Source organism: Culex quinquefasciatus, chromosome 2 (genome assembly GCF_015732765.1).
Source record: "Culex quinquefasciatus strain JHB chromosome 2, VPISU_Cqui_1.0_pri_paternal, whole genome shotgun sequence".
NCBI classification, from domain to species: domain Eukaryota; kingdom Metazoa; phylum Arthropoda; class Insecta; order Diptera; family Culicidae; genus Culex; species Culex quinquefasciatus.
In genome coordinates, this window is record NC_051862.1 from 128,164,716 (window position 1) to 128,192,244 (window position 27,529).

Sequence of the window (27,529 nt, forward strand, 5' to 3'; positions counted from 1 at the left end):
TATTGATTATTATGTAAAATTGTCCAGAGAACACGATGGTGTTAAAATTAAAAAAAAAATAAAATATAAGGAATTGGTCAAAACTGAATTTTAATACTTAAAACGTTATAATATAATATTAGGGGGCATTTAAGGGTTAAAATTTTATTTTTATCGAATTCCTTGAACAATTTTCTATGAAATGCAACCTGTAAAAAGTCTTTTGCTCAAATAGTTGCAAAGTTATGTTTAAAAGAAAAAAAAGTTTTTTAGAAAATCTTAAAAAAAAGGACGGTGCCAAAAATAGAGGGATGGTCCAATCAGCACCAAACTTGGGATTTCTGTTAACTATCGATAGATGAACGTTCCCTCCAAGTTTGGTCCAAATCGGTGGAGGTCGAGTCCAGTACCCAGTTGACCTGGAATGACTTATATAAATTTTAGGTAAAATTGTTAAAAAGTCACAATTTTGCCTGAAATACGTCAAAACAAGTTTTTTTTAATATGCACTTTAAACTGAATTCGAAGCACAATTTGAAGATTTTTTTTAATTATATTTTTATTTTTGTTTACAAACTTAGTTTACCTCTTACCTCTTAATGGAAAATTGTCTATAGAATCCGAAAATGCATTCCGTTTCCCGATTCGGAATCATGTTCAATGAGAAAATCATGACACTTTGAGAATGTTAAAATAATGCTATTCATCATCATTTTCTTAATTATTCTTAACTAACTATTAAAGCTTTTCAAAATTTTATGAATACTTCTTTTTGAAGTTCTTTGAACCCATCTCTACCAAAGTCAGTATGATTCCATAGCATTCCATACGTATTTAATTCATACTCTTCATTTTGCGGAAAAATCTCAACGCGTTGTAATGTTTGTTATTTTTAACCAGGCAAATTCAGCCACACTATAAATTTAACCATAAAGTTATTATTTAATCACTTGAAAGTCGATTAGAAATAACCTAAAAAACTAACAGCAAACGAAAACCTTTCAAAAGAGATGGAAAAGAAAAATCAGTTCATCCCGCTCATTCTAGTGAACTGATGAGGGCATGTTACCATCCAAGGTTTTGACTAATTTTTTTATGAAACATTTTTCAATGGAGACGCATGGTGTTTGCTACTAACGTGTAAGTCTGAATTAATTTTGTTGTGCTGCTTGTATGTAAATAAAAAAAATCATTGTTTTCCACTGTGCTCATTTTAAAGAAGGCGTTCTTCACGCTTTCATTTTTTTCCACCCTCGAAATAGCGGCGGGGGTGCTCCCAAAGTCGATAATAACATTACACGCAGATTTGCCTCCGTTCATAACAGGATATTCCAAAGGGACACACACACGAAAAAAGGAGTCACGTCGAAATTTAAGACTCTCCCCATCAGCAGCAGCAGCAGCTGGGTTTTGGGCATAAGAATCCTATCGCAAAGATGTTGGGCTTCGCAGCTTGCTCGGGGGATTGACGTTCTGTTATAAGAAAACGCGTGGAGACACACCACAGAAAAAGGAAAAGCTGCTCTAATATTTTCCTTCCTCGATGATGGGGCTCGCACTCTATTCATTCTTTCTTCTTCGTCAACGAGATGGAGATGATTGAATATCTCGTCGTCTGTACGTTTGACATCCACCAACCAAACCCAACGATGGAATAACGTATTCTGAGTTAAAAGTGGGGTGGGTGTTGGGTTGTCACTTGAAGGGGACACACATGTGGGACGGACCATGTTGGCGGGTGTAGAATGGTGATTGTTATGCTTCGTGGAAGAATGCCTTTTGATTCACAAGAACGCTTCGCTCGTCAGCTCGTTCTGATTGTGATATGGTTTATTTGGAGGACAATTTGTTTTTCATGTTTCTCAGCCATTTTTGTAGCAATTTTCAGAATGATTTTTTTAATTGCAGATTTTTAAATTTTTAATGTAGGGTTACAATTCAACCACTTATTTTCTAGTATCTTTGATGTTAAGAGAAATTCCTAAAAGTAGCATAAGTACATTTTAGATCTAATTTTTTAATATTTCAAATATTTGAAAAGATTTTTTGCATTGTAAATGAAACTTTTTGCATTGGTTTCTTCATAGAAATAAAAAAACTCAAACTACTCAAATTACTCGTTTGCTGGAAATATACATTTTTTCTAATACTTGAATTTCTAAAGTTTTTTACAAACTTTAAATGTTTTTATGGTGGCAGGCCAAAACAACTCTAGAGTTTCTATGAAAAACAATAGATCATTTCATTTTATTTTCAATTCAAACAAAACTTCTACACACTCAGATTTTTATGCCGAACTTCGGCAGAATTCTGCCGAAATCAGAACAACTTATCGCTCGGCAGAAATATATGCCGAATCTCGGCAAAATGTGAGTCATTGTACCGATTACTCGGTGAAAAATGACAGTTAATTTGCCGAAGTTCGGCATTTTTCTGCCGAAGAAATCAGTTGTTCTGTTTTCGGCAGAATTCTGCCGAGCTCGAAAATCAAAAATGAGTGTGTAAATTGGATGTCTACTACTAATTTAGAAATAAAATCCTGTTATCTTTCTTCGGTTTGAAGCATGAGATCCAAACTACTTGAAGATTTTTTAACTTCTCCTGGCATGATTTTTTTTTATTGTAAGATGTGGGAGTGCGCTAGATTACTTTTTTGAATAACATACCTACTCACAGCTCTAGACTGATCAATTTCAAGCAGTTTCTGCATTTTTCCCTTCAGTTATGGAATGAAAATCGATTCCAAACCAAGAGCCCTTCATCGTGCTGTTGTAGTGCGGAGGATTAGTGTTGGTTTGTTCCGAAAATAGGGAGGAAAAATAAATCACGCAAAGTAGGACGTGCTGCTAGACAAATAAGACCCCGGTGGGAGAGGAACTCCGCACAAGTTAAAAACAACAAGAGCGAGCCGGAACATAAGGCGGAAGCCACGGACGGATACCTGTCCGCTGATGGCCGAAGGTTATACGGTCACCGCAAGCTGGAGATGTTCAAAGTATACTTAGAAAGCGTAAGCACCACGCTGCTCCTCTAGAAGGTTTGAGATTCTTTTTTCAAAATCCGTTCCCAGAAAGTTTAAAATGACTGAATTTTGAGCATCCCTAGCGCCCCAAAGGACAAGACATTCCATTGAGAGCGTGCTCGAGGGCAGTAGTGGCCGTACTAGCACGCATTGAAAAAAATGAGAAAAAAAAACTTAAATCACAGCTTGACGTGGAAAAGTGCACAGAAAAGTCCACTCCACCTTACCCAAACAAGTTTTTGTCGGGTCTCGGTTACAATCCGGAGTGGCCTTCAGGTGCTGTCTGTCCAGTCTGGGCTTGTCCTCCTGCTCCGTCCCAGCGGGATCCAGAAACAACAACAACGCAGAACGAACGGAAAAGGTGATTCCAGCAGCAGGTAGAGTGGGTACGTGCAGCAGATATAAGTCAAGAGATTTGAACGGCGTAAAAGAAGCTCTCCCAACTTTTGGTTTTTTTTTCTTCTTGGGCTTGGAAAGCAATCGCGAATGATGCGATGTGTTGGCGGTTGTAACGGTTCAGATTATGAATGGCACAGGATTTCTCAGAATTTTCCAAGGAGGAAGATTTAGGGGATATTTTATAGTTTCTTCAATCAGTCTCTCGCGCATGAATTAGAGAGTCCGTTTCGCGGTGCCTGTCCGTCGGGACGCATTTTTTTTTTCGTGTTCCGTTTTCGTCGACCGTCGTCGGTGTGTATTTCGGATGAGTGCGTGCGTGTGTGTGAAGGTGCGGCTAGCTCTGGTTGTCACGATGACAGCAGAGCTGAGCCAGTCCGTTTCGCGGTTCCTGTCCGCCGGGACGCATTTTTTTTTTCGCGTTCCGTTTTCGTCGATCGTCGTCGGTGTGTATTTCGGGTGAGTGCGTGAGTGTGTGTGCGGCTAGCTCTGGTTGTCACGATGACAGCAGAGCTGAGCCAGTCCGTTTCGCGGTTCCTGTCCGTCGGAACGCATTTTTTTTTCGTGTTCCGTTTTCGTCGATCGTCGTCGGTGTGTATTTCGGGTGAGTGCGTGAGTGTGTGTGCGGCTAGCTCTGGTTGTCACGATGACAGCAGAGCTGAGCCAGTCCGTTTCGTGGTTCCTGTCCGTCGGGACGCATTTTTTTTTCGCGTTCCGTTTTCGTCGATCGTCGTCGGTGTGTATTTCGGATGAGTGCGTGCGTGTGTGTGAAGGTGCGGATAGCTCTGGTTGTCACGATGACAGCAGAGCTGAGCCAGTCCGTTTCGCGGTTTCTGTCCGTCGGGACGCATTTTTTTTTTTCGTGTTCCGTTTTCGTCGATCGTCGTCAGTGTGTTTTTCTCGTTAGTCATGTATTTGATACACGTCACAGCCGGGTTTCTTTGTTCTATGATTTGTAATTGTTTCACGGGAAGATTCGTTTTAAATTGCGTTAGCCAAATAAAAATTATCATTCAATTCGACTATTCGTTTCCCGCGAATCGCGGCGACAAATATTGTTTCAACGCGATTGTTCAAGTCCTTCAGATAACATCATAACACATCAGTCATTTATTGGTCGCTCATATTATAATAATTTAAAAGTATAAATAGTCTCAGGTCAACTCTACGTAAATATGTAACGCTGAGTTTAATATTTCACCTTTTAAACACACATAATTTTGATTATATCTTTCCACAGTCGGCTGTCTAAGATTGAATCATTTATGCTAAATTTAACACCAAATAACCGGGAATGGTCTCATCCGCATTGTTTGCCTTGAGAATACATAATACATCACCTTATTTAACGAAATTCATTGATTATTGGGCCACATCATCATCCTCTATGATGAATCCTGGTCATTACCCTTCCCCACTAACAAAATCCCAAGTAGAAGTAGTTTTCCGGCACACGCGGGGGTGTGGATATCGTATAGAACCCACCCTTGGTAGCAGCCTGTGCTAACTAACATTCCCGTCCCATCCCCTCGAGATCTACAAACTGACATGGCGGGCGCCGTTGGTGGCCAACGACTGTTTCCTGTTCGCACCGACTCTAGTTTTGATGATCATGATGTTTTATCTTTTCAGCGCATTCATGCATGCTGTTGATAAGGGAAACATCATTTGATCGTTGAAGCGTGTGACCGGTTGTGCTGATGGGATATTACGGTCCTGTTCAGCAACGGAGAAGGACAACCATGGGTGGTCTCTCATGCTCATGCTCATGCTCATGCTCAGTCTCTCGCGCATGAATTAGAATAAAAGGAATGAAAACGATTACTCACCAACGTAAGTTACCATCCTGCATTTTTTGTGAGTCTTTTTGTAACATCTTAGGCAAATTTCTCAAACATTTTGAACGAATAAAATCGTATCATTGCCTTCAACTTTTTAACTTAAAAATTTAAAAATCTCTAGAAGTGGCGTGTATTTTTCTTTCAGTGTATTTTTTTCAGCAAGCCCGTTTAATTTCCTACAAGTTTGTCTTTGACCACTTTTTGATACGATGCAACGGCTTCGAGTTACACAATGTTTAAATTACAAAATTCAAAATTATTTAGATTTTACGCTCTTCTCAAATGTCATTTTCGATTACAAATGGCTCCATATCCAGGTTTTTAAGCGAAGATGGCGTTCGAATGGTGAACCAACATTAGAAAAAAAATGTGGCTGTCATGCCAAGGCACTCTTTTTTGTGATGTTGGTACCACAGCGTGATTTTGACATTTCAGGCGTTCACCTTTCGAACGCAATTTTCGCTTAAAAATCTGGATACACAAAAATGTCCTAGGATAACTTGTCTACAAAATTTCATTGGAATCGGAGAGGGTCGGGTAGTATCAGAAAAAATCCTGATTTGAGTTGAAATTGCTCACAAGCAAAATAAGACGGCCAGCCTTGGGATAAGACGGTCAGGACTGTGAAAACCCAGACTTCACTGTACATCAAAGTTCCAAATCCAGAAAATGATTTTATTTATATTTATTTATTGGCTCAAACTTTTTGGGGCCTTCCTATGACCAAAGAAGTTTCATTGTGGCATTACACAGTAAAAAAATGATAATATTTTACATCTGGGAATGATGACAGATTTTTTTGTAAGAAAATATGTTAAATTTTACCTCTGGTAATGTTGCAATTAACTTCTGGCATGCGCAAGAAAAAACAACTCGCGAGCACAAATCTAGCGTGACGAAAAACTGCTCCAATGTATTCCTACCGTTTGTCACTTCCACACCAATCGCTACTGAAAACTCTCTTTTTGCTCTTCCTTTCACTCCAATGTACTACCAGAGATACCGATTTCGTCAAGTCGCTCAAAGCAGACTGAAAATAGTTTGCGATCGGCTTTGCTTTGATCATTTAAGAAATTGCTTAAAATCAATGATATTATAGTAATATTTTGCAATTTTGTTGTTTACTTAACATCAAATACACATTTGGCAGCAATTTCCAACATGCCAAATTTTAATTGCAGGCAAACTATTATAGTGCGGGCCAAGTGAGCGCCGCGCTTGTATTTTTTAGGCTCTCTCCCTCTCTGAGCATATTCGTGTGTCGACGGACGGAGTAGGAAAAGAAATTCACGAAGTATTTGTTTCACTGAGTGAAGCGATTGAGCAAGCAGCTGGCAGCCAGCGATTCGTGTTCGCTCGCGATGGTTGCGTGATCTGCGATGAATGAGGGATTTCTGATCTTTGAATTGAAAATCAGGACTCTTGGTTGTAGGTATTAACCCTCTACAACCCAACCCCACCTCTAGACGGGCTTCGATCTAAAAAATTGCCAAAAATCCATTTTCAACCAAAAAGAAGTATGCAGTAATTTTTGTAGTGTCCCAGAAATTGAAAAAAACGACTGTAAAAACATGACAACATTAGCAAGGAAAAATGTAATGATAGGAGGTGGCCAAATACTACCAAAAACAAACATAAACTAAACAAGATAAATGCAAATTATAATACTAGAAATGGAATAACAAAAACATAAAACAAGAGAAGAAAGGTTTTCGCAGAATAAAAGTTGCTCAAAATGACCTTATAACACAGGAAAAATAAAAATTCACGAGAAAAAATTTGGGCAGTAGAGTAAGGAGGACTATTTAGAAAAAAATGGTGCATGGAAAAAAATGCTGATTTTTAATTAAACCGTTGCAAATATTGTTCACAGTTTGTGTCGCCTCTCCCCCCTTCAAATTGCTCCGAAAAATCTATTTTTCGTACAACGATACAAGAGACAGAATTTATTTAATTTTGTTTGAAATAAACAACATAACAGTTAAATAAATCAAATGAATAAATCCTTGAATAAGAACTAAACCGATTGGTAACCCTGCTTCTCCGTGTTCTCTGATACGGGAAGCTTTTCCCTAGAATAACAGCACCGGTGCAAAAATAAAAAAAAAGGAAAAATGCACAGAAAAATAAAAAAAAAACGATCGCATCACCGTTAATGCATCGATAGTTGTTGAGGGCGGTAAGTGGGGGATTACATCATTTGAAATGGATCCTCGTAGAAGCTGTTTTCAATGTCTATACTACTTGCGCTACCATTGTTGTTGTTGTTGGTGTTGCTGTTGGTGATGTTGGCTGCACTGGAATTATTATTGTTGGTGTTGCTGCTGCTGCTGACGCTGGAGTTAAAGTTGGCAATCGTGAGGTTGTTGTTGTTGTGGTGATGCTGCTGGTGGTTAGGGTGGGGGAGGCCACTGCTTCCGTTGGTAAGCCCCGGATGATGAAGGTTCGGAATGTTCGGTATGAGTTGGCTGATGGTGGCACTGTTCAATCCATCCAGTGCCACGGCGGAGATATTGGACGAAATCTGATCGGGATGCTGTGGGTGATGATTATGCTGCTGTTGTTGTTGTTGTTGTTGATGTCGGGGATCAGCTTCCGCCGCCTTCAGGATGCAATTGGTCTGCATTTGCGTCGTGGCCGTCGGTTCCCCCTCGCCCCGCATCACGATGATGACATCGGTCAGGGCCGTGATGTAGTTCTTGGCCAACGTGAGCGTTTCTATCTTGGACAGTCGGCGCTCCTTCTTGACGTGCGGGATGACTTCTCGGAGGGACTGTGCAGAGAAAAAAAAAGGAAACGAAAGAGAACGGAATCAGCATCCAGTTGAGTTCAGGAGCACAGTTTTAATTACTGGTGTTGGTATCAATTATAGGCACTATACAAGTAGGGATGGGAGGATGTTATCGTCTCGTTGGCGTTGTCGTTGAGAATGCAGTAAATTAAACGCTTCAACGCCATGTCAAGAAGGTTCTTGTGACTGAAGGGTGTGCTTCACACCTCGGAAGAGTGGCAATTACGACGAAGTGTGCTGTTGGATTGGGTGCCAGAACATTGCATGGATTTTATAAGGATGTATATTCAGACTAAGATGAAGTTTCAACCCATTTTTCATTAACAATAAACAACCGAAAAGGCATTCTAAGAAACTAGTTTTTATTACTTGTAACCCAACTCAACCCCGCCTTTAGACGGGGTTCGTATTTAAAAATCGCCAAAAATCAATTTTTCAAATAATTTTTAATCTTTAAAATGCATTGGAAAGAAGAACTCTTAATTTTTTTGAAAATTTATGGGTTGGAAGTTTTACTTGTTTAATGTCACTTTGCCAATGTTTTTAAAAATGTATTTTTTTAGGGGTAAACTTTGGCTGTGTTTTTGATTGCAAAAGTTACAGATTTGATCAAATTGAGTTCTGCAAAGTTCTAGGATCTAGACATCCTAACAAATCACTGGAAAAAAGAATAGTCTTGATTGGGTGAGTTATGCCCGAGAACCAGCGAGTTGAAGTTACCGTTGCAATTTTTTTGGAGCCTTGGGCGTTGGAACGTTAAAATAGAGAATTCCCTCAAAAATACCGCTAATTCAGCCACCATTTCCAAATTTACCCACCTGAAACGCATCGTTGAGGCTGTGCATCCGCATGCGTTCCCGCTCGTTGGACTCGAGCCGCCGCATGTTGCGCTCCTTCGCGTTCAGGACCCCTTTCCGGCGCCGGGCCGCGGCCGACGCGCTCTGGTGGTGATGGTGTGAGGACGCACTCCGGCCGTTGCTGCTGCCAACGCGGCTGCTCCCGTTGCGACTGCTGCCACAGCTGGTGTCGTCACTCTGTGAGCTCGAATCCGTCATGTCCGGATCTAGCGCGGACTCCTGTTGAGTATTTTAGAAGCAGGTTGATTTATTTTTATTTTAAGAATAACAACACTTTTATTTGAAATCAACAAAAGCTTTGTTGGATTTGACGAAATACCCACCGTCTGAAGCCGTCTAGACGATCGCTTCGGTCTGGAGGTCGTCCGGGGGTTGTTCAAATAGTCGGTATTATCTAGCTGCAGCAAATCATCCGACCGGTGTCCATTGTGACCGTTGGAGCCATTGCTGGTGATTTCGAAGAATCCGCTGGTGTCGGAGGACTCTGCAATTTCCGCGGCAGCAATTTGCAGGATATTTCTGTCGTCCGTCAGGTCCGACCTCATCTTCTTCCAGAGGTGGTGTTGGTGGTGGTGGGACAGAAAGGTTGCCACAATTTCTGACTCAGGACTGCTTCTTTTCTTTTGCACCGTAGCAGTTTGTGGTGTGGTCCTCAGCTGTTCACTTGAAAGCTCCCCTGGAATTCCTCTCTCTTGTCTTAATTTACGCCCAAGTTGACCTCAATCTGCTGCCCTCGTTGGCGACGTGTTCCATATCCTTCTTCTTCTTCTGCGTCTCCCACGAAGCCGGATCGTCCCAGGATGACCCTTCTGCGTAGTTTTTACCCTGAATTATCCTTGTGGTAAAATTTTCTGCAAAAAAAAAGTGAGAGAGAAGAGATAAGCGAAAATGAATATTACGCTCGCCATGGGAGATTATAAAACACTTCCGCACCAATTTTCCCTACAATCTATTTTTATTTCAAGATTAATTTGTAGACTACCGGTGTAGGAGTAAAAAAAGCTCCGGTAAGAACGGGAACAGAAGGAAAAAAAAGCCGGGAGAATTTTCTCCGAAACGTGATTATGTCGCAACGCAGTTAAATGCCACCCTCGGATGGGAAAATTGGTGGAGAAGGGACCAACCAGGTTGGATTCCATCGTCGTAAAGGTTCTTGCAGACCAGACAGTGGGAAAGGGTAACGATTTATAAAATCTAGCATTATATTTTAATGATTTGAAATAAAAGGTTTTGCTCGTCTCCAATGAATTTTTTTTTTATTATAGACATTTTACCACTTTTGTGGCATTCATGTCTTAGAAAAATGGTTCAAATTTTGTTGTATAAACTGGTTTCTTTCAGGAAATTTATCATCGAGATCTCCTTTCTTACCAATGAAATAAAAAGACATTTTATCCACTTGTTTCGAAATTTGCTCACTGTACTCCAATTATCTCGTTGAGATGCATTCTTATCCTAAGCGTGCCTGTATGTGGCAGAATTTCTAGTATTTATATGTGTGGAATTAATTTTTGTTAAGTGTATAAAATTTCAAATTAGTATTTAAAATTTTGAAGATTTTGCAAATAAAAATGACAAATTTGTTAAAAAATTCTTTCAATTCCGGATTCTCATATGGAAATATCCCCGCACGAACTCTTATCAGGAAATGGAGTTTTCCCAGAACAAGGGGACAAAACGGCAGGAAAGACGATGATTCGAAACCAATTGAGCTCACTGAGGGCAGATAGAGCACAGATTTTCCCGGAAAGATGCCCTGGGAGCGATAAGTTTTTTTCTCCTCCCAAGAGAAACCGTGTTCAAGCTACTGCAGTAAAACAAACTATGGAGGAGATGCGGAGATGAGCAGCGCAAAAAAATAAAAATGAAGGAACTGCATGGAAACTCTTCAGGTAATTGTAGTGGAAATGAGCACAGCAAATACCCTTGACCGCGACAAAGTGTCGGAGGAAAGTTTCTCTTTTTTTTGTTGTTGTGGTACTTTTCATAAAATGATTCAGTTTTTTTTGTTCTTGTTGGTTTACTGGAGAAGTACGTGATGTTGATGAACGGAAGGTAGATTACGGATTTTGTCGTAATCTTAAAGGTTTTACTGCTTGTTCAATACAATTAGTTAGAATGTGAACATTCTACTTTTTTGAAAATTAATTTGTTTTATGATATGATCAACATATAACTTATATCTTCAAAACGTTTGTAAGGCTGCACTCATATCAACTCCCAACAACTTAACCCTACCTCCAGGCTGGCTCAAATCTAAAAATTCATTAAACATTTTTTTAAACCATATTTGCAATTGGTTGTTCCAATCCGTGCTTAACTGTTCAGTAAACAGTGTTAATTTTCCCGAAATAATGGTCGAATTAATTTGCAGTTTTCAAGTTCAGGGTTTTCCATTTTCTAATTTCAATTAAAATCTAAAATTTTCAGAAAATTAATTCAAAATCACCTGATAAATGACAACCATTGGGATTGATAAGTGAGATTCAATGGGTTTCAAAGATTTTTATTACAATAGCCAATCCACCCCAATAAGCTGGGGATTTCAATCGCATTACAAATTGAACCCGATACAATCTCCCGCAAGAAAGTATCCGATGGCATTTAGCGTCGGAAAATTGTTCTTTTTCCGCGACAACTTTCACACTTCTACTCGATGCAATCATTTCGCTTCGCTCTGCCACACCAGCCAAGTGGGAAAAGTGTCATCTTGCGCTTAGAATAGAGCCGGGGGTTTCTTCCGGACAACCACACACACACAACTCATAACGAACGGCGATTGGCGCAATGGGTCGGTTATGTAAGTGGAGAGCAGGCCAGTCAGTGGCAGGCACTGTCATCGTTTTTCAAATCTTTGACTTTATTTTATTGAAGAAAATGCGAACAAGGATCCCCAGTAGAACCTGCGAGCAGTGTGCAAAGTGAAAATCACATCAGCTCGTGTTACAACCCGGGAGTAAATTAATATTTGCTCCATAATGTGCCACGGGGAGAGAGAGACAGCGAGTGTTGGCTAGTTTAGTTAGAGTTGAGGGTAGTTCAGGGCAGCATGATGGGCATAGTGAGAGAGCATAAAACATCACTTTTGGTACGTTCGTTTGAACAGTCAGTGTGGCACTGAGTGCCGCACTCGTCGGTGCCAGTTTTGGTTCAAACGAACATTCTTTTTCAGTGTGCATAGAACTCGCATGAAACTGAAAAAATATCGAGTGCGGCACTAGAGTTTCAGTTCCAAGATGGCGGCGAAACTCGTGCGGAACTAGCGCGAGTTTCTTCAAAGAAACACTTTGACAGCTCTGAGTGCGGCACTCAGTGCCGAACTAGCCATCAAACGAACGTACCATTTGTCGCCACCGGCAACCGACCGGTTCTTATTGCCACCACCGCAAAAGTTATCCTTTTCCAGTTTTGATGGGGTTTTTGCTTTTTTTTCCTTATTGCAGCGAATCATATAATTCTATCATATTTCAATTATGTCTCAAGATCTTTACGATGCGTTGATAATAAGAAATGCTGAACATTGGAGATTTAAAAAGAAACTGTAAATCAATGGCAGATAATGTACACTCCCTACGGCTGTTATGCTAAATCAAGACAGCCAAAACTAACCTTTTTTTTAAATATGCATTTCTGCACTTTTTTATAAGGCCCAATAAAATGTAAATAATGAGGGCACGGCAGTTGCCCAGACCCTGGTACCTGATCACGATTCCGAGGTTCATTTTTCGATATTTCGTGACGGATGGCGGTACTACTCCTTTAGTTTTTGAACACTCGATAAAAAACGTGTTTTTCTATAATTTGCAGCCTGATTATTTGGAAATTTGGTGTCAAAGGGACTTTTATGTACACCGAAAAAAAGATCGTAATATTCATCAGGAAATGGTGACAGATTTTGTGTCAATGAAATGTTTAATATTACATCAGAAAATGATGAATTTACATCAGTTTCTGGTAAATATTCATCAGGTTTACATTATTACACATTTTTAGGTAATATTACTCAAAAAAGAGGTAATATTCTACCTACCAAATTTTCAACATTCCAAATTCAAGTTTTTTTTTTGCTGTGTAAAATTCGACTCCCGATTTGATGGCGTATTCAAATTTCAAAAAACGTATTTTCATTAAAAAAAACTATAAAAATTGAAAAAACAAACCATACACAGAAAAAAATTATGGTAATATTCATCAGGAAATATTGACAGATTTTGTGTCAAAAAAAATGATTAATTTTACCTCAGAAAATGATGAATTTTCATCAGTTTTTGATGAATATTCATCAGGTTCACATTTTTATGTAATATTACTCAAAAAAGAGGTAATATTCAACCTACCAAATTTTCAACATTCCAAAATTCTACTTTTTTTTCGGTGTAGGCTCTTACACAGTATAAAAAAGTTGAATTTTGGAATGTTGAATATTTGGTAGGTTGAATATTACTCATTTTTTGAGTAATATTACTCAAAAAATGTGTAAAAATGTGAACCTGATGAATATTCATCAGAAACTGATGAAAATTCACCAATTTCTGATGACGGTTTGGCAACAAACTTTTTTTGCCACATGATCTGTCACCATTTCCTGATGAATATTACCATCTTTTTTTTTCTATGTAGAGTATACTCAAGTTCGACAACCAAAAAAAAAAATCCAAGACATCCGAACTATCGAGTCTGGACTGTATTTTGGTTATTCAACATAGTTAGCAGCGACGTTGATCAAGAGAAAAAATCCGAAGGAAGCATGACACTCCACTCTCGCGCACGAAAGATCGGTAAAAGGAACCTAAAAAAATCATCATCTTGATTATTCGGCAGAAGATTTTTTTCACTATTACACTTGCAAGTGGCATTTTTCGAGACGAGATTTGCCTGATCACGCCTTCCGTCGGACGGGAAGTAAATGTTGGCCCCGGACTAACCTAAAAGGTTAGGTCGTTAGCTCAATCCAGGTGTAGGAGTCGTCTCCCTGGGTCCTGCCTCGGTGGAGTCGCTGGCAGGCAGTTGGACTAACAATCCAAAGGTCGTCGGTTCGAATCCCGGGGTAGATGGAAGCTTAGGTGTAAAAGGAGGTTTGCAATTGCCTCAACAATCAAGCCTTCGAACACCTAGTTTCGAGTAGGAATCTCGCAATCGAGAACGCCAAGGCAATGCTGTAGAGCGAATAATTTGATTTGATTTTTTGACTTGTAACGTCACACGTCAAAAAATGATCTGTCACATTTTGTAGATGGGCATTGTGTGTAAACAAAGTGAAATACATATTTTTAAGTGGTGCTGACAAGGAAATTCACAAAAAATCATCAGCAGATTGATTTTCTTGGAGAAGTTCGGGAGCGATTTTCTTTTGCGTGATTTGCCTCCTCTCTCTTTCGCGGGTGAAGAAAGTTCGCAAGCGAAAATGATTTTTTTGCGATTATTCCATCCCTGATTGTTAGTCCGATTTTTGTATTTGACCTTTTGAAAAGAAATAAAAATTACGAGTTTTATGGCTTTGTAGCTTAGGCCGTTGTAAGTATTTTTTGAAGTTTATGTCCCTCGGCTTTGACTAAAGTACTATTCAAAATAATAAAGACGGTTAATTTTGATAATAAATTATATGATTGGTTTTATAGATTGTATTTTTTTCTATAAATTTAATGATTTTATTCAGGAAATAAATGATTGTTTCATAAATATTTAACTTTTGGGCAAATGTGATACTCTTTTAGAAACTACTAATAAGAAAAAGGTGTGATATCCAAGGATGTCGGCAAGCTCTTGGCACTAACTCTTCCCCTAGGATAGGAAAACAGAGTCGGCTCACCCAGGTGACGGAGGACAACGCGGATCAAATAAAATAAAGCCAATTGGTGGGAAATATCAAGGGATGGGTTTTATTAAAGACAACTAAAGAAAAAATATGGAATTAAGACTAAATTTATTAAAAACTACGGAAACTACTGTGTGTGTGATGTGGGGGAAATTTGGGCTATTGTGGGGGGTTGCTGGGGTTCTGGAACTGCTGCGGTACGTACCGTTGATAATCTGCTTCTTCTCCTACTTCTGCTTCGGCTTCGGTTGGCTCAGGTTCTTGGTGGGCTAGCACCACTCGGATGGCCACGCTCGCTTCAGCGCCGCGCACGGGACATCGACCAGTGCTCTTGGGTGGCAATGGCGGCCGTGGAAAACCGCGGGCTGGCTTGAGCGATGGCGGACGGATGGCGCGTACTGACCAGCAATGGCGTAGGCTGGTGTCGAGGTTTACGGTGTCTTCCTTCGTTGGCTCGATCGGGCGGACCACGGGATCACCGTAACGGTCGTTCCGAGAAGGGTCTCCTTTGTAATTAGGGCTTCAGCCCGAGAAAAACGCTCCTTTACGGGTTATGGATCCGCAGATCCAGAGCTAGGGTCCTATTACGATTAGGTGCATGTACTGGCTCCTCCGCACTCAATGTACATGGACCGACCCGTGCGAGTGTGAGGCGCGTACGCTTGGTGGACGAAATCAAAAAGGTCCTGAACGAACAGCAGGGTGATGCGGGAATCCTTCTTCCGTCTTCTGCTGGCTCACTTTTTAAAAAACTTTCACTTAAGCACTCAACTTTCTCGCACGAACACCGGGATTGAAATCGCCGATTTACGGCGGTCAAACCTGCCTCGAAGGATCCGTCATCGGTCTCCTCAACCGTCATCCCCCAATACCGCCAACATCGCAGAAGCTTGCCCTTAAGTTGCACCCACTGGATACCCCCCTTGCACCCACTGAGCCCTTTCTTAAGAGACAATATTTTGTTGTGTTTGTTGACGGGGGACTACGCTATACAATATTGGTGTTTCCCTATAGCTCGTAACCCAAAACATTGAACATTTACCACACAGAACATTAAATAATAAATAAATAAATTAACATATTAAAAATACTAGGGATCTTGTAACTGAACGGTTACACTATCCTCCCGCCTCGGTAAAATAAGCGACTAACAAGTTAGACGATTATTTTAACCTACAAATCGGATTTAAGAGGGAAGTGCAATAAAAGACAAGGATCCATAATTGTGTGAAAATCGGGACGCAAACAGTGTATAAATAGGTAATAAAAGCTTAGACATGAAACAACATTTTAAAAATCTGCTGGCAACTATTGGTCAAGTTCCCCCTAAGGAACATGCCATAATTAAACGCGTGTGATTTGTAATGTGTTAGTGTGATAAGCAATCTTGTGTGGCATAGAGAGCGAAAAAGTTCATCCGTTAATATATCTCGCGAACTACCTATCGGAGGCTGTGCCGCGAAACAAAAAAGGTTGAGTGAGTAGTACGTCTCTACACGCGAACAAAAGCGGACAAATGTACGCTCAATTTTTTTTTTTTTACGACTGAAGCTGCCAAACTGGATTAAAATATGGATTAAAATCAGTTACTAGTGGTGCAAATATGAGATACGACAATCTACTGCTGTGTCCTCAAATGTTGGGCTGATTATCAAATTATTTCCAGCATGTTTCGATCAGGCGGCCGTCCTAATCATCGGGAAAAATGCCGAAAACGATCGAGATAATTTAAGTTAAGTATGAGGGCGGGTACTATCCAACTAACTATACTCTATTCCTAAGTCGCGACTAAATAAACCGGTTCAATTAATGAAATTTACATCTCTCCACAGCACTGGGAAAGAAACGTTTTTCGATTGCTAGCAATCTCCTTTTGTACGGCGCCAGTACAAAGGAACTTCTCCTTCTTCTCGATCTTCTTCTATCTTCGTGCCTACTAATCCATTTCTTCGTGACGTCACTCTTCAAATTGTATCTCCAAAAAAAAACTAAATGCGATCTCTTATCATTGCTTTCCAGCGTGCGCGCGAGCTCGGCGGCACTCAGCTGAGATCTACTCCTGACGACGACGTTCACTCTCGGAGAGCCTACGCTCTCACGCTGCTGCTCACCTCTCCAACCTATGCTGCGAGAGAAGATGTTATGCTACGCGAGAGAAAACCTGCTCTGCGAGAGGACTCAAGCGGACGCGTGGTTGCCGATGACACGCTGCGCGACTACGGTGCCATAAAGCTGCCGTAACACATCATGCTGCTACTTTGCTGCTACCGTACATAGTGTTTACATGCGCGTCGACACCTGTGCTGATCCTCTTCTTCTTTTAGGACTCTTCCTCGGAATTCGCAGAAAGTTCCTCACCTGGGCGAAGGTCTGCAGCTGAAAACACGCCGAGACTCTTCCCCGCTTCATCCGCAACCTCGTACGAGCTCGTTCCACGTCTGGCAACAATCACGCACGGGGTGTAAACTGGACCATATTTGGCATTGTAACGATCTACTGCTGAAGACAACTGGAAATTGCGCTTGTAGACCTTCTGCCCCACCTGGTAAGTCGGACAAAACTTTTTATGCCTCAAATTGTACACTTTCCTAGATTTCTCGTGACTATTTTTCAAATTCTGCTCGACTATTTTGAAAACCTTTTCATTCATCGATTTTCTCACGCCATCTCTTTCCTCCGCTGTGAACTCCCTCTCATCTCTCTCACGTTTATGCTCATCACCCTTCGTGATCTTCTCATGACCGTAGAGGATTTTGTAGGGAGACATACCAGTGGATGAATGAATGGTTGTGTTGATCATTTCTTCAACCTCACTGATCCTGGAGTCCCACAGCCGCTGATCCTGTTGCATATAGGTCCTCAAACACGCGTTCACGGTTCTGTTGGTGCGTTCCACGGGATTCGCTTGACTGTGGTGACGCGAATTCAGCCAATGCTGTACGCCTCGACGATCTAGTAACGCCTTAAACTCTTTACCGACGAACGTTGTTGCGTTGTCGGAAATTACGACCTCCGGGGTTCCGAAGCGCCTAAACCAACAATCCTCAACGATCCTGCACACTTCTTTACTCTCAATCTTCTTCACAGGGACCAGCAACGTCCATTTAGAAAACAAGTCTAACATGACCAATAAATGGCAGTTTCCGGTCTTACTGCGAGGTAGACTTTGAATAAAGTCGAGCGCCATGATCTGAAAGGGTTTGTTGGCCAACCTCTGCTGACCCATTTCCGGTGCAGTTGGCAGTGTTGATGGCTTGCATTGTTTACATACTCTGCAGCCCTGGATGTAACGCTTCGTCTCCCTGGCCATCTTCGGCCAGTAATACCGCAACTTAATCTTCTTCACCGTCTTCTCGAAGCCAGGGTGCAACGCTTCGTCGTGCTCCTGCTTCAAAACTCCATCTCGCAAATCCTTCGGCAAACACAGCTTCCATTCGAACCGGTAATCCATCGACTCGGTCGGTGACGAAACAAATTTATACAATTTCTTGTCCTCAATTTTAAAATCAACGAACTTCTCCGGATTTTCGGCTACTTTTCGGTACGTCGTGGAATACCAATCATCTCGCAACGCCTCGATCGCCTCGACTGCGCGCGACAGGGCATCCGGAACCACGTTTTCGGATCCCTTCCTGTGCCGTACGACCATGTCATACTGCTGCAGCAGCATGCTCCATCGGCTGAGCTTAGATGATGGTTTCACTTCGTGTTCATAATAAAAGATAAAGCTGACGAATCTGTAATCAGGGTAAAACGGGTTCCTTCGACGTAAGGTCTAAATTTCTCAATCGCCTCCATCGCTGCGACTCCTTCTTTCTCTGCTGCTTTCCATGCGCGCTGCGACATGGTGAGTTTACGCGAAAAATACGCGATCACGTGTTCTCTTCCATCGAACTCCTGCGTGAGCACTCCGGCAATTGCTGTGTCACTCGCGTCGGTCTGGATCGTGAAAGGGACTTGGAAATCTGGGCAAACTAATATCGGCGCTGTGATTAACTTCTCCTTAAGCAGCGTAAAAGCTTGCTCTGCGGCCTCATTCCAAACGATAATCTTTGGCTTCCCTTTAAGCAAATCAGTCAGCGGGGCTGTCAGTTCACTAAATTTGTCGATAAAACGCCGATAATAGTTGACCATTCCCAAGAACCTTCTCAACGACCTGACCGACGTCGGACGCTCAAAGTTTACGATCGATTCGACCTTGTCCGGATTCGGTCTAACTCCCTTCTCCGACAATACAAATCCCAAATACGGCAGCTCTGGTACGCAGAATTTCGACTTCTCGAGGTTAATCGAGAGATTCGCCTCCCGCAACCTCCTTGCGACATCCTTCAGACTCCGGAGATGTTCCTCAAACGTGTTGCTAGCGATGACAATGTCGTCTAAATAAACAAACACGTTTGGCTCCAGTTCTCCATACCCTAAGACCTTGTCCATCAACCTTGACAACGAAGCTGGGCTGTTTACAAGGCCAAAGGGAAGTCTGGTGAACTGGAACAACCCTCTGCCGAACACCCTGAACGCGGTATACTTGCGAGACTCGGGGTCCAGAGGTATTTGCCAGAAAGCCTTTGAAAGGTCAATCGTGGACAAGTACTTGGAAGCCCCTAATCTCCCCAGTATCCGGTCCTGGTGAGGCAGAGGATAGGCGTCTCTCCGAGTCCTGTCGTTTAGCTTCCTCGCATCTAAACACATTCGGACCTTTATCTGGACCTCTCCGTCTTCCGATTCTCCCTTCTTCATCACCGGTACAATCAGCATAGCCCAGTCACTGTCTGACCGCTCCACGACTCCGGCTTCAATCCACTTGTCAAGCTCCTCATTCACACTCTTCTGTACTTCCGGTGACCATGGGTACGGATTCAAGCGGACTGGATCTGCGTGTTTGTACTCCTCGGTGAACTCAATCTTATGCGTGATCATGGGCGTCGTCTCCAACGGACCGCCCTCGACGAAAGCTTTAAACTCCTTCCTTACCTCGTTGATCTGTTGTTTTTGCTCCTCGGTTAACAATTCCTCGTCTTCCGGTTCTGCCTCAATTTCCTCTACCAATGCCTCGTCTAGCGTTTTCACGGTGGGATGAATCTCGAAACTCTTCCAGAAATTCATTCCTAAAATCAAACGGCGACTGAGTCCAGGTGCGACGATGGCAGAAACGATCTTGGTTTGGCCGTTGAACGTGATGGGAAGACTCACGGAACCCCTTACTCCTAGGGCCGTTCCTCCAGCAGTGGTCAGCTTCATACTTGACGGCTGCAGCTTCAGTTTAAGGGCACGAATCAGCTTCTCGCTGCCAATCCCTAGAACTGTCGTCTGCGCTCCACAATCTAACAAGCCAATCACCTGCAACCCCATTACGTCTACCTGCACAAACGGTCGATTATCTCCATCTACCTGCAAAATCAGTTCTCCTACTTCGGCTTCAAACGGCATGAATTTGGTCAGAGGCTTTTGAGGGTTAAATCGACGACCTCTTACGTCGACTTTCGCGCGTTTTTTGCACAAACTGGACAGCGTTCAGCTGTGAAGTCGTGAAAACCACAATTTGTACAAAATATCTCCTTCTCCTTCAGACACGCGGTGAAATGATGGTAATTGCCACGGCAGTTGAAACAAACGGTCTTGTCAGGGACTCGGTAGGCTGCCACACGAGCTTCCAGCGTGCCTCTGCTGCCTCCTTCCTGCGCTGACGGTTGCGTCTGCGGATTCTGCCGGTTGCTTGGCCTCTCCGACCTCTCCTGTTGCGGTTTTGGTTGACCACCTGACTCCTTGGGCGGTCCTCTGAAACCTTGGTTCTGTGGCTGAGAGTTTCTCCACTCAGGCCTACTTGTCTGCGGACGATTTCCCCAGTCCCCACCGCTCGGCCTCGATCCTTGTTGTTGTTGGTATCTTGAAACCTCATGTATTTGAGCCGAACGCGGCTGGTACTGGTCCGAATCCTTCCGATACAAGTTGCTGTTGACTGAGTCCAGCTTCTTACCCCAAGCTTTCAACAACTTCAGCGTCCTGATCCCCTTAACCAACAGAGCACTTTTGTAATCGTACCTCATGTTTCGAAAAATGATGTCGAACATTCTCTGCTCTGATGGTGGGATGGACATCTGCTGGAAAATTGCCATGATAGCTTTGTAGTAATCCTGGAACTTCTCAGATCTTTTCTGTCTCCTTTGCGCAGCCTGCTGTTCATAGTTAAAGTCCATGTCCGGAGGTTGAAACTCCATTTTCAACTCCGTCACAAGTTCGCTCCACCTCGTAAAATCTCGATTTTTCCTCCCTTCTATGTACCAGGCTCTCGCATCGCTGGAAAACAGATGAATCGCTTCATTAAACAACGTCCTTTTCGTTATCTTTTCTGCATCTGCCATGAACTCAACTTCTGCAATGAAATTATTTATACCGCGACCATCATCCTTTCCGTCGTACTTGATCTTCCAGTCGGAGACTGCTTTCGGACGACGTCCTAGAGATCTCCGTCTGGGAATGCTACCGACAGACTCTACTTCAAAGCTGTCTTCCAAAACTTCTTCATCATAAAAACTCTCCTCAGTATCGTCATAGTAATCTTCAGGGGCGGAGAAGGTTCCTTCGGAAATTCCTCTCCGATACCCTTGGCTTTTCAACCACGGACGCTAACTTCCGGTTGATACGCTCGGTCTTCTGGTCAAACTCCAAACTCAACGCGTTAAACTTCTCCGTAATCATCCTATCTACGCGCGACATCATTCGTTCCATTTGTTCTACATCCGGTCTAAGCTTCACGTTCTTCACGTTCTGTTTTCGTTTCGGAGTACTAGTTACGCGCGAACTTTTCACTGTAGTTTCTCCTCATCTTCTTCCTCATCATCGGCCTCAACATTTTTGTCTTTAAAGGCACGAAGTTGATCAATGATCTTCAAAGAATTATTAAGGTTTACCTGGGGATCGTTCGTAAAACAACTGAAATGATCGTTCAAAACTTTTAAAGCTATGTTATCTAAACCGTCTGCATCAAACACATCATTCAACCGACACGCACGAAAATACAGGTGTAACATTCTCGTTTCTAGCTCAGGTAACTCCGCCTTCTTCGTCTTCTTGTTCTCTAACTTGTTCTTAATCCTCGCTAACTTTTCATCTATCATCTCGAACTCTTGCTCGCGCCTGTTTTCTGGAATGGGTACAGATATAAATTTCCCATTGTCACGCTCAACCCTCATAGCGTTACGTAATTTTCTCCTCTTCATATCTCTAGATTCACCACTAGTAAACTTGACTGCGCGGACAGCTAGTTCATACTCAACTTCGTCGTCGAGCAAATGATTCACGTTCATTGAATGGTATCTCATCATGAACTCCATCTTTCACGTGAAAATAAATCGAAAATAAAATTTGAAAATACTAAAAACGATTGAAAATAAATGACAAATTAAAACAATACAATAATTTAAATAGGGTACCTAGTAGTGAGTAAATACTCAAGCAAATTGCTCAATTTAGATAAGAATAATATGGAAATAAACAAGTTTTTTTTTTTTTGCTTTTGGTGTTGTTTTATGTGTTTCTGTTCATTCAGGACCTTTATTTATTGTTTAAGTGTAAATGTGTAAGTGTTGGCCCACCAGAATCCTGGATTTGTTTCGCCTTTAGCAGATTTTTATATGTTGTATCAGATCTAAACTTTTACTAACAAATTTTCACTGGTCTTTTAATTGAACTCCCCAAAATCACCCAATTTGATTGACGAGCGAAAGTGCGCGGTTATTACACAAGCAGTGCCAACTGAATGTGTACTCACCTGCCGCTCTGAGAAAAAAAATCCTTAGATTTTTGAAAAAAGTAAACTAATCGATCCTCCGACAACCTGTAACTAAATTTTTGCGTTGGGCGCCAACCAGCCCTCTGTCACGACGGCCATGTTTCTGAAACCTAAATGTTCGACGCGAACATGAAGACAACAAAGAAGATGAAGAACGCATTTGCTGTCAAAATTTGAAAATAAACAAACCGCGTGTTAAAAAAAGCATAATTTCATAATGTTGAAATGATTTCCATGAAAAAATAACGACACGGGACGGATTTCCAAACACAAGCGAGTCGACAGCGGGAGTGGGCCAGTCCTCGGAGAAGGTTATCGAAGGATGCTCGGAAAGACCAGCTCCACCACAATCACCGGAATTACGGATGTTTCTGCACTTGGTCGGTTACTCCCTGCCGGAGATTGCAGCGAGTTGTTTGGAAGGATCAACAGCGGGACTTGGCCAGTCCCCGGCCCAGTACTACCCGGCAAATCTTCCCGGTCAATCGGAAGCAACAGTTATCACCTTTTTTCGTAACAGATTTGCACACACAAAAAGTGATGTTTCTTGAAGATTTGGTGTAAACAAACAGACAACACCAATGCTGCTATACTCACAGAGCCCACGCAGTAGTATTAGTGAAGAGCCCACGATAAACAACGTGGGCTCTTCACTAATACTACTATGTGGGCTCTTCGAGGTTTTGGTGACTGTCAAACGTTCTAGCCATTTACAGTGGTGCCAGAGGGTTGGCGCCAACTGATACTCTTTTAGAAACTACTAATAAGAAAAAGGTGTGATATCCAAGGATGTCGGCAAGCTCTTGGCACTAACTCTTCCCCTAGGATAGGAAAACAGAGTCGGCTCACCCAGGTGACGGAGGACAACGCGGATCAAATAAAATAAAGCCAATTGGTGGGAAATATCAAGGGATGGGTTTTATTAAAGACAACTAAAGAAAAAATATGGAATTAAGACTAAATTTATTAAAAACTACGGAAACTACTGTGTGTGTGATGTGGGGGAAATTTGGGCTATTGTGGGGGGTTGCTGGGGTTCTGGAACTGCTGCGGTACGTACCGTTGATAATCTGCTTCTTCTCCTACTTCTGCTTCGGCTTCGGTTGGCTCAGGTTCTTGGTGGGCTAGCACCACTCGGATGGCCACGCTCGCTTCAGCGCCGCGCACGGGACATCGACCAGTGCTCTTGGGTGGCAATGGCGGCCGTGGAAAACCGCGGGCTGGCTTAAGCGATGGCGGACGGATGGCGCGTACTGACCAGCAATGGCGTAGGCTGGTGTCGAGGTTTACGGTGTCTTCCTTCGTTGGCTCGATCGGGCGGACCACGGGATCACCGTAACGGTCGTTCCGAGAAGGGTCTCCTTTGTAATTAGGGCTTCAGCCCGAGAAAACGCTCCTTTACGGGTTATGGATCCGCAGATCCAGAGCTAGGGTCCTATTACGATTAGGTGCATGTACTGGCTCCTCCGCACTCAATGTACATGGACCGACCCGTGCGAGTGTGAGGCGCGTACGCTTGGTGGACGAAATCAAAAAGGTCCTGAACGAACAGCAGGGTGATGCGGGAATCCTTCTTCCGTCTTCTGCTGGCTCACTTTTTAAAAAAACTTTCACTTAAGCACTCAACTTTCTCGCACGAACACCGGGATTGAAATCGCCGATTTACGGCGGTCAAACCTGCCTCGAAGGATCCGTCATCGGTCTCCTCAACCGTCATCCCCCAATACCGCCAACATCGCAGAAGCTTGCCCTTAAGTTGCACCCACTGGATACCCCCCCTTGCACCCACTGAGCCCTTTCTTAAGAGACAATATTTTGTTGTGTTTGTTGACGGGGGACTACGCTATACAATATTGGTGTTTCCCTATAGCTCGTAACCCAAAACATTGAACATTTACCACACAGAACATTAAATAATAAATAAATAAATTAACATATTAAAAATACTAGGGATCTTGTAACTGAACGGTTACAAATGAGTTAATTGCAACTGCGATTGTTTACGGTTGACTTTTGACTGAGTTGGAAAATATTTTTAAGGGTGTCAAAATTTTACTGAAAATTAATTTGCGCGATATAGCATAATCTGTTTACGATTGCGATTCTGTCTAATTATTTCAGGATACATTTACCAATTAATTAAATTAGAGAGAACGACCACTTTTCACAACTTTTATCAAGAACAATTTGCTAACCCGAATCCAAAACTAATTTGAAACCCTTTCACTTGTGAAGTAGTTTCAAGGGGATAGATTTAGTTTTTGTCCCTCAGATGTGTCATGATGGGGCAGCAAATTATCTGGTCATAATAGTCCTTTTCGGTGGGCAAAATCTGTTATTAAATTAATGATGGATGTGGTCCGTGTGTCCGTTCTCGCCATGTGTAGAAAATGACGGTTTGGCAACAAACTTTTCCCTGTGCTACTGTTTCAAGAAGGGAGGGGACTTTAATTACATCAAAAATGTATCGCTCGCCGTATCCTTGAGCAGAATCCTTAGAGGCGTCCGCAGATCCGGTTCCGATCACCGGCCACTCCATTCCGCTTGCCGTCCACCGCTGGGCTGTGTCAATTTGGCTTGCGGGACCGACGACACAGAATGGGAAAACAAAAAGGCGAACAAACAATTTGATGAAAATAAATTGAATCATATCCCGCTGAGATTATATTCTTCTAATTTAGACCGTTGGTTGGTTGTGTTTCCCTTCTTGTTGTTAGATTGGCTGGCCCGAGCAACAAGCGAGCCGGCAAGAGCTCCCAGTCTTTAGTATCGGGACGTATTGGCGACGGCGGTGGGTGGTGGTGGCAGTGACTACGACCACGTGGCCCCGGGAAAGCCAACCCTCTGTGGGTGTTGGTTGGTCTCTTGCTAGAGCTTGGTCCTGTCAACAGAATAGTCACACTTGTCACTTTGTGTTTCAATTGATTGGTGTCTTCATGATGGATAGTGTAGAAGTTTTTGATTTAAGAAATGACTGAAAAAATATATAAGTTGCTACAAAAACCCAATTCCTATACCTTTCTTTAGTATGAGTTTAAGATCAAAATTAAAACAAATGGTATCTAAATTATTCGTAACCCTTAGCTTCTTATATTTTTCAAAATATTTCGATTTTTGTAAAAAAAAACTTTACTTAATCCACCTTTAGGTGGTTGGTACCTTCCTGATATTAATTCATCAAAATATCTGAGATCCAGCCTCAAAAAAGTTTGTAAATAACACTTAATTGTTTATAACTTTTGATAGAATGGTCAGATCTACGAACTTTTGGACTCTTTGGAAAGGTCTTTTTATAACCTACACCCAACCGGCGGTCGCATGATTGTGATGCATGACGGCTTGAAAGTATATCAGAATCTGCATGAAAACTGTCCTCAGGCATTTTTTGCGATATAGGGGTATGACATTTTTGCCCGTTACCGACAATTATCGACATTACCGACGGCAGATTGATTGTATTGCAGAAAAAAAATCTTAACAGAACGAGGATTGAACCATCAACTCCTAGGTTGCTTCTATGTGTTGGTGAGAACTGCAGATCGCTGACGTGTTTACACGCGGGCAAAAATGATCTATGGGTTTGCTGCAAAAAATGTAATAAAATATAGCATTTTTTGCAGCAAATCCACTGTTGCAGATTTCGAGATATATTTTTCGTTTGGGTGTAACAACACGTCACCGTCGTGCTAACTTGTCGTACATGCATTTTGGGCCAAATTAAGTTAAGAACGCAATTTTTCGCAGCTCACAATGCCCCACCTTTTGACCTTCACAGATCCTCAAAATTCGATTTAAATCCTGAGATATTCAACGAAATCCGAAAAAAACTCCATGCATTTTTGTCACTTTACATATGAAAGTAGTTTCAATCTTGTCGTGCTATCTTGTCACTCCCTGAAAATTGGTGTAAGTGCGACAACTGGCCAAAGGGATTTCAAGTCAGAACGCGTTTGACGCACGTACAAGTTGGACTACCGTAAATATTTGTAATTATAACTCGGGACTCCAGCAACCAACTTCAACCAAAATTCGGGACACTGCACATAATGGTCAGCCAAACAAAACGTGGGCATTGCGTGCTTTCGTTTTTATTTATTCAAGGTCAAACATTAAAACGCGTTTTTCTCGGAACGTCGAAATGGCGGGTGCGACAAGATAGCACGACGACGTCGAACAGGTAGCATTTCAGATCCAAACGACGTTTTCATCAAAATATATGAGATCCGGACTCGAAAAAGCGTATAAAAAACACTTAAGTGCTTATAACTTGTGATAGGGATGCCAGATTCTTAATTCGTTGGAAAGGTCTTTAAAATACCTTTCTAAAAATGTATAACATGAAAGGTTTCTTCCAATCTTTAGTCGAAATCGTTTTTTAACATAACTTTTGAAGCATTAATTTGGTAAACATTCATGAATCGTTAAACGATTTAAGCAAGCAAATAAAAAAATCAATTCAGATCAGGTGGTGACACTTCAAGAATTCTTAATCCAACAGAAAAGTTTGAAGAAACGGTAGATAAATAGCACGGCTTCGATTTTCTACGGCTTCACCTTCAATTCATTCCTTTCCTTTATAAAAGCAACAAAAAAGTCAAGCATAGAAATCGCTCAACTTCAACTCTTATAACGTGATGATTCGAAATCCGGACACTTAGTAGCATATCATTTTTGTTATAGCTGGCAAAAAATCATGCAATAAGTTGGAAATGTAGAAATATCATCAGGATATAGTATAAACAGTCAGTTTCAAGAAAATCCATGCAAAATATGTCTTTTCTATCAATTTTTCGTCAAAATTTTAAAATTAAAATGACTTGTTGTGCTTCGAATCCCGGACACTGATAAAAGCTGATTCGAAATCCGGACACTTTTGCTTCGAATTCCGGATACTCGATTTTACTTATGAATCGCACAAATTTGGACTGAAATTTTAGTGAATGGCATTCTTTAGGTCTCAAATAAGCTGTTAACATCAAAACAATCGATAGTTTATATACAAATTTGCTAGAATTTAAGGAAATCATAAACATAAA

The 27,529-nt window shown here is 41.8% G+C and overlaps 1 protein-coding gene across 1 annotated transcript in view; it reads right to left on the reverse strand.

Annotated features, from left to right (window-relative positions):
* Positions 1-7,042: 7,042 nt before the first annotated feature.
* LOC6042246 (protein dimmed) overlaps positions 7,043-27,529 on the reverse strand; it is an 80,983-nt gene continuing 60,496 nt past the window's right edge. The window contains exons 2-4 of the mRNA XM_038256830.1: positions 9,210-9,737; positions 8,848-9,105; positions 7,043-8,011 (exon numbers count right to left, since the gene is read on the reverse strand). Of these exons, the coding sequence (XP_038112758.1) occupies positions 7,430-8,011; positions 8,848-9,105; positions 9,210-9,431 (1,062 nt within the window). The 5' untranslated portion in view covers positions 9,432-9,737 and the 3' untranslated portion in view covers positions 7,043-7,429. The remainder of the gene's footprint in view (positions 8,012-8,847; positions 9,106-9,209; positions 9,738-27,529) is intronic.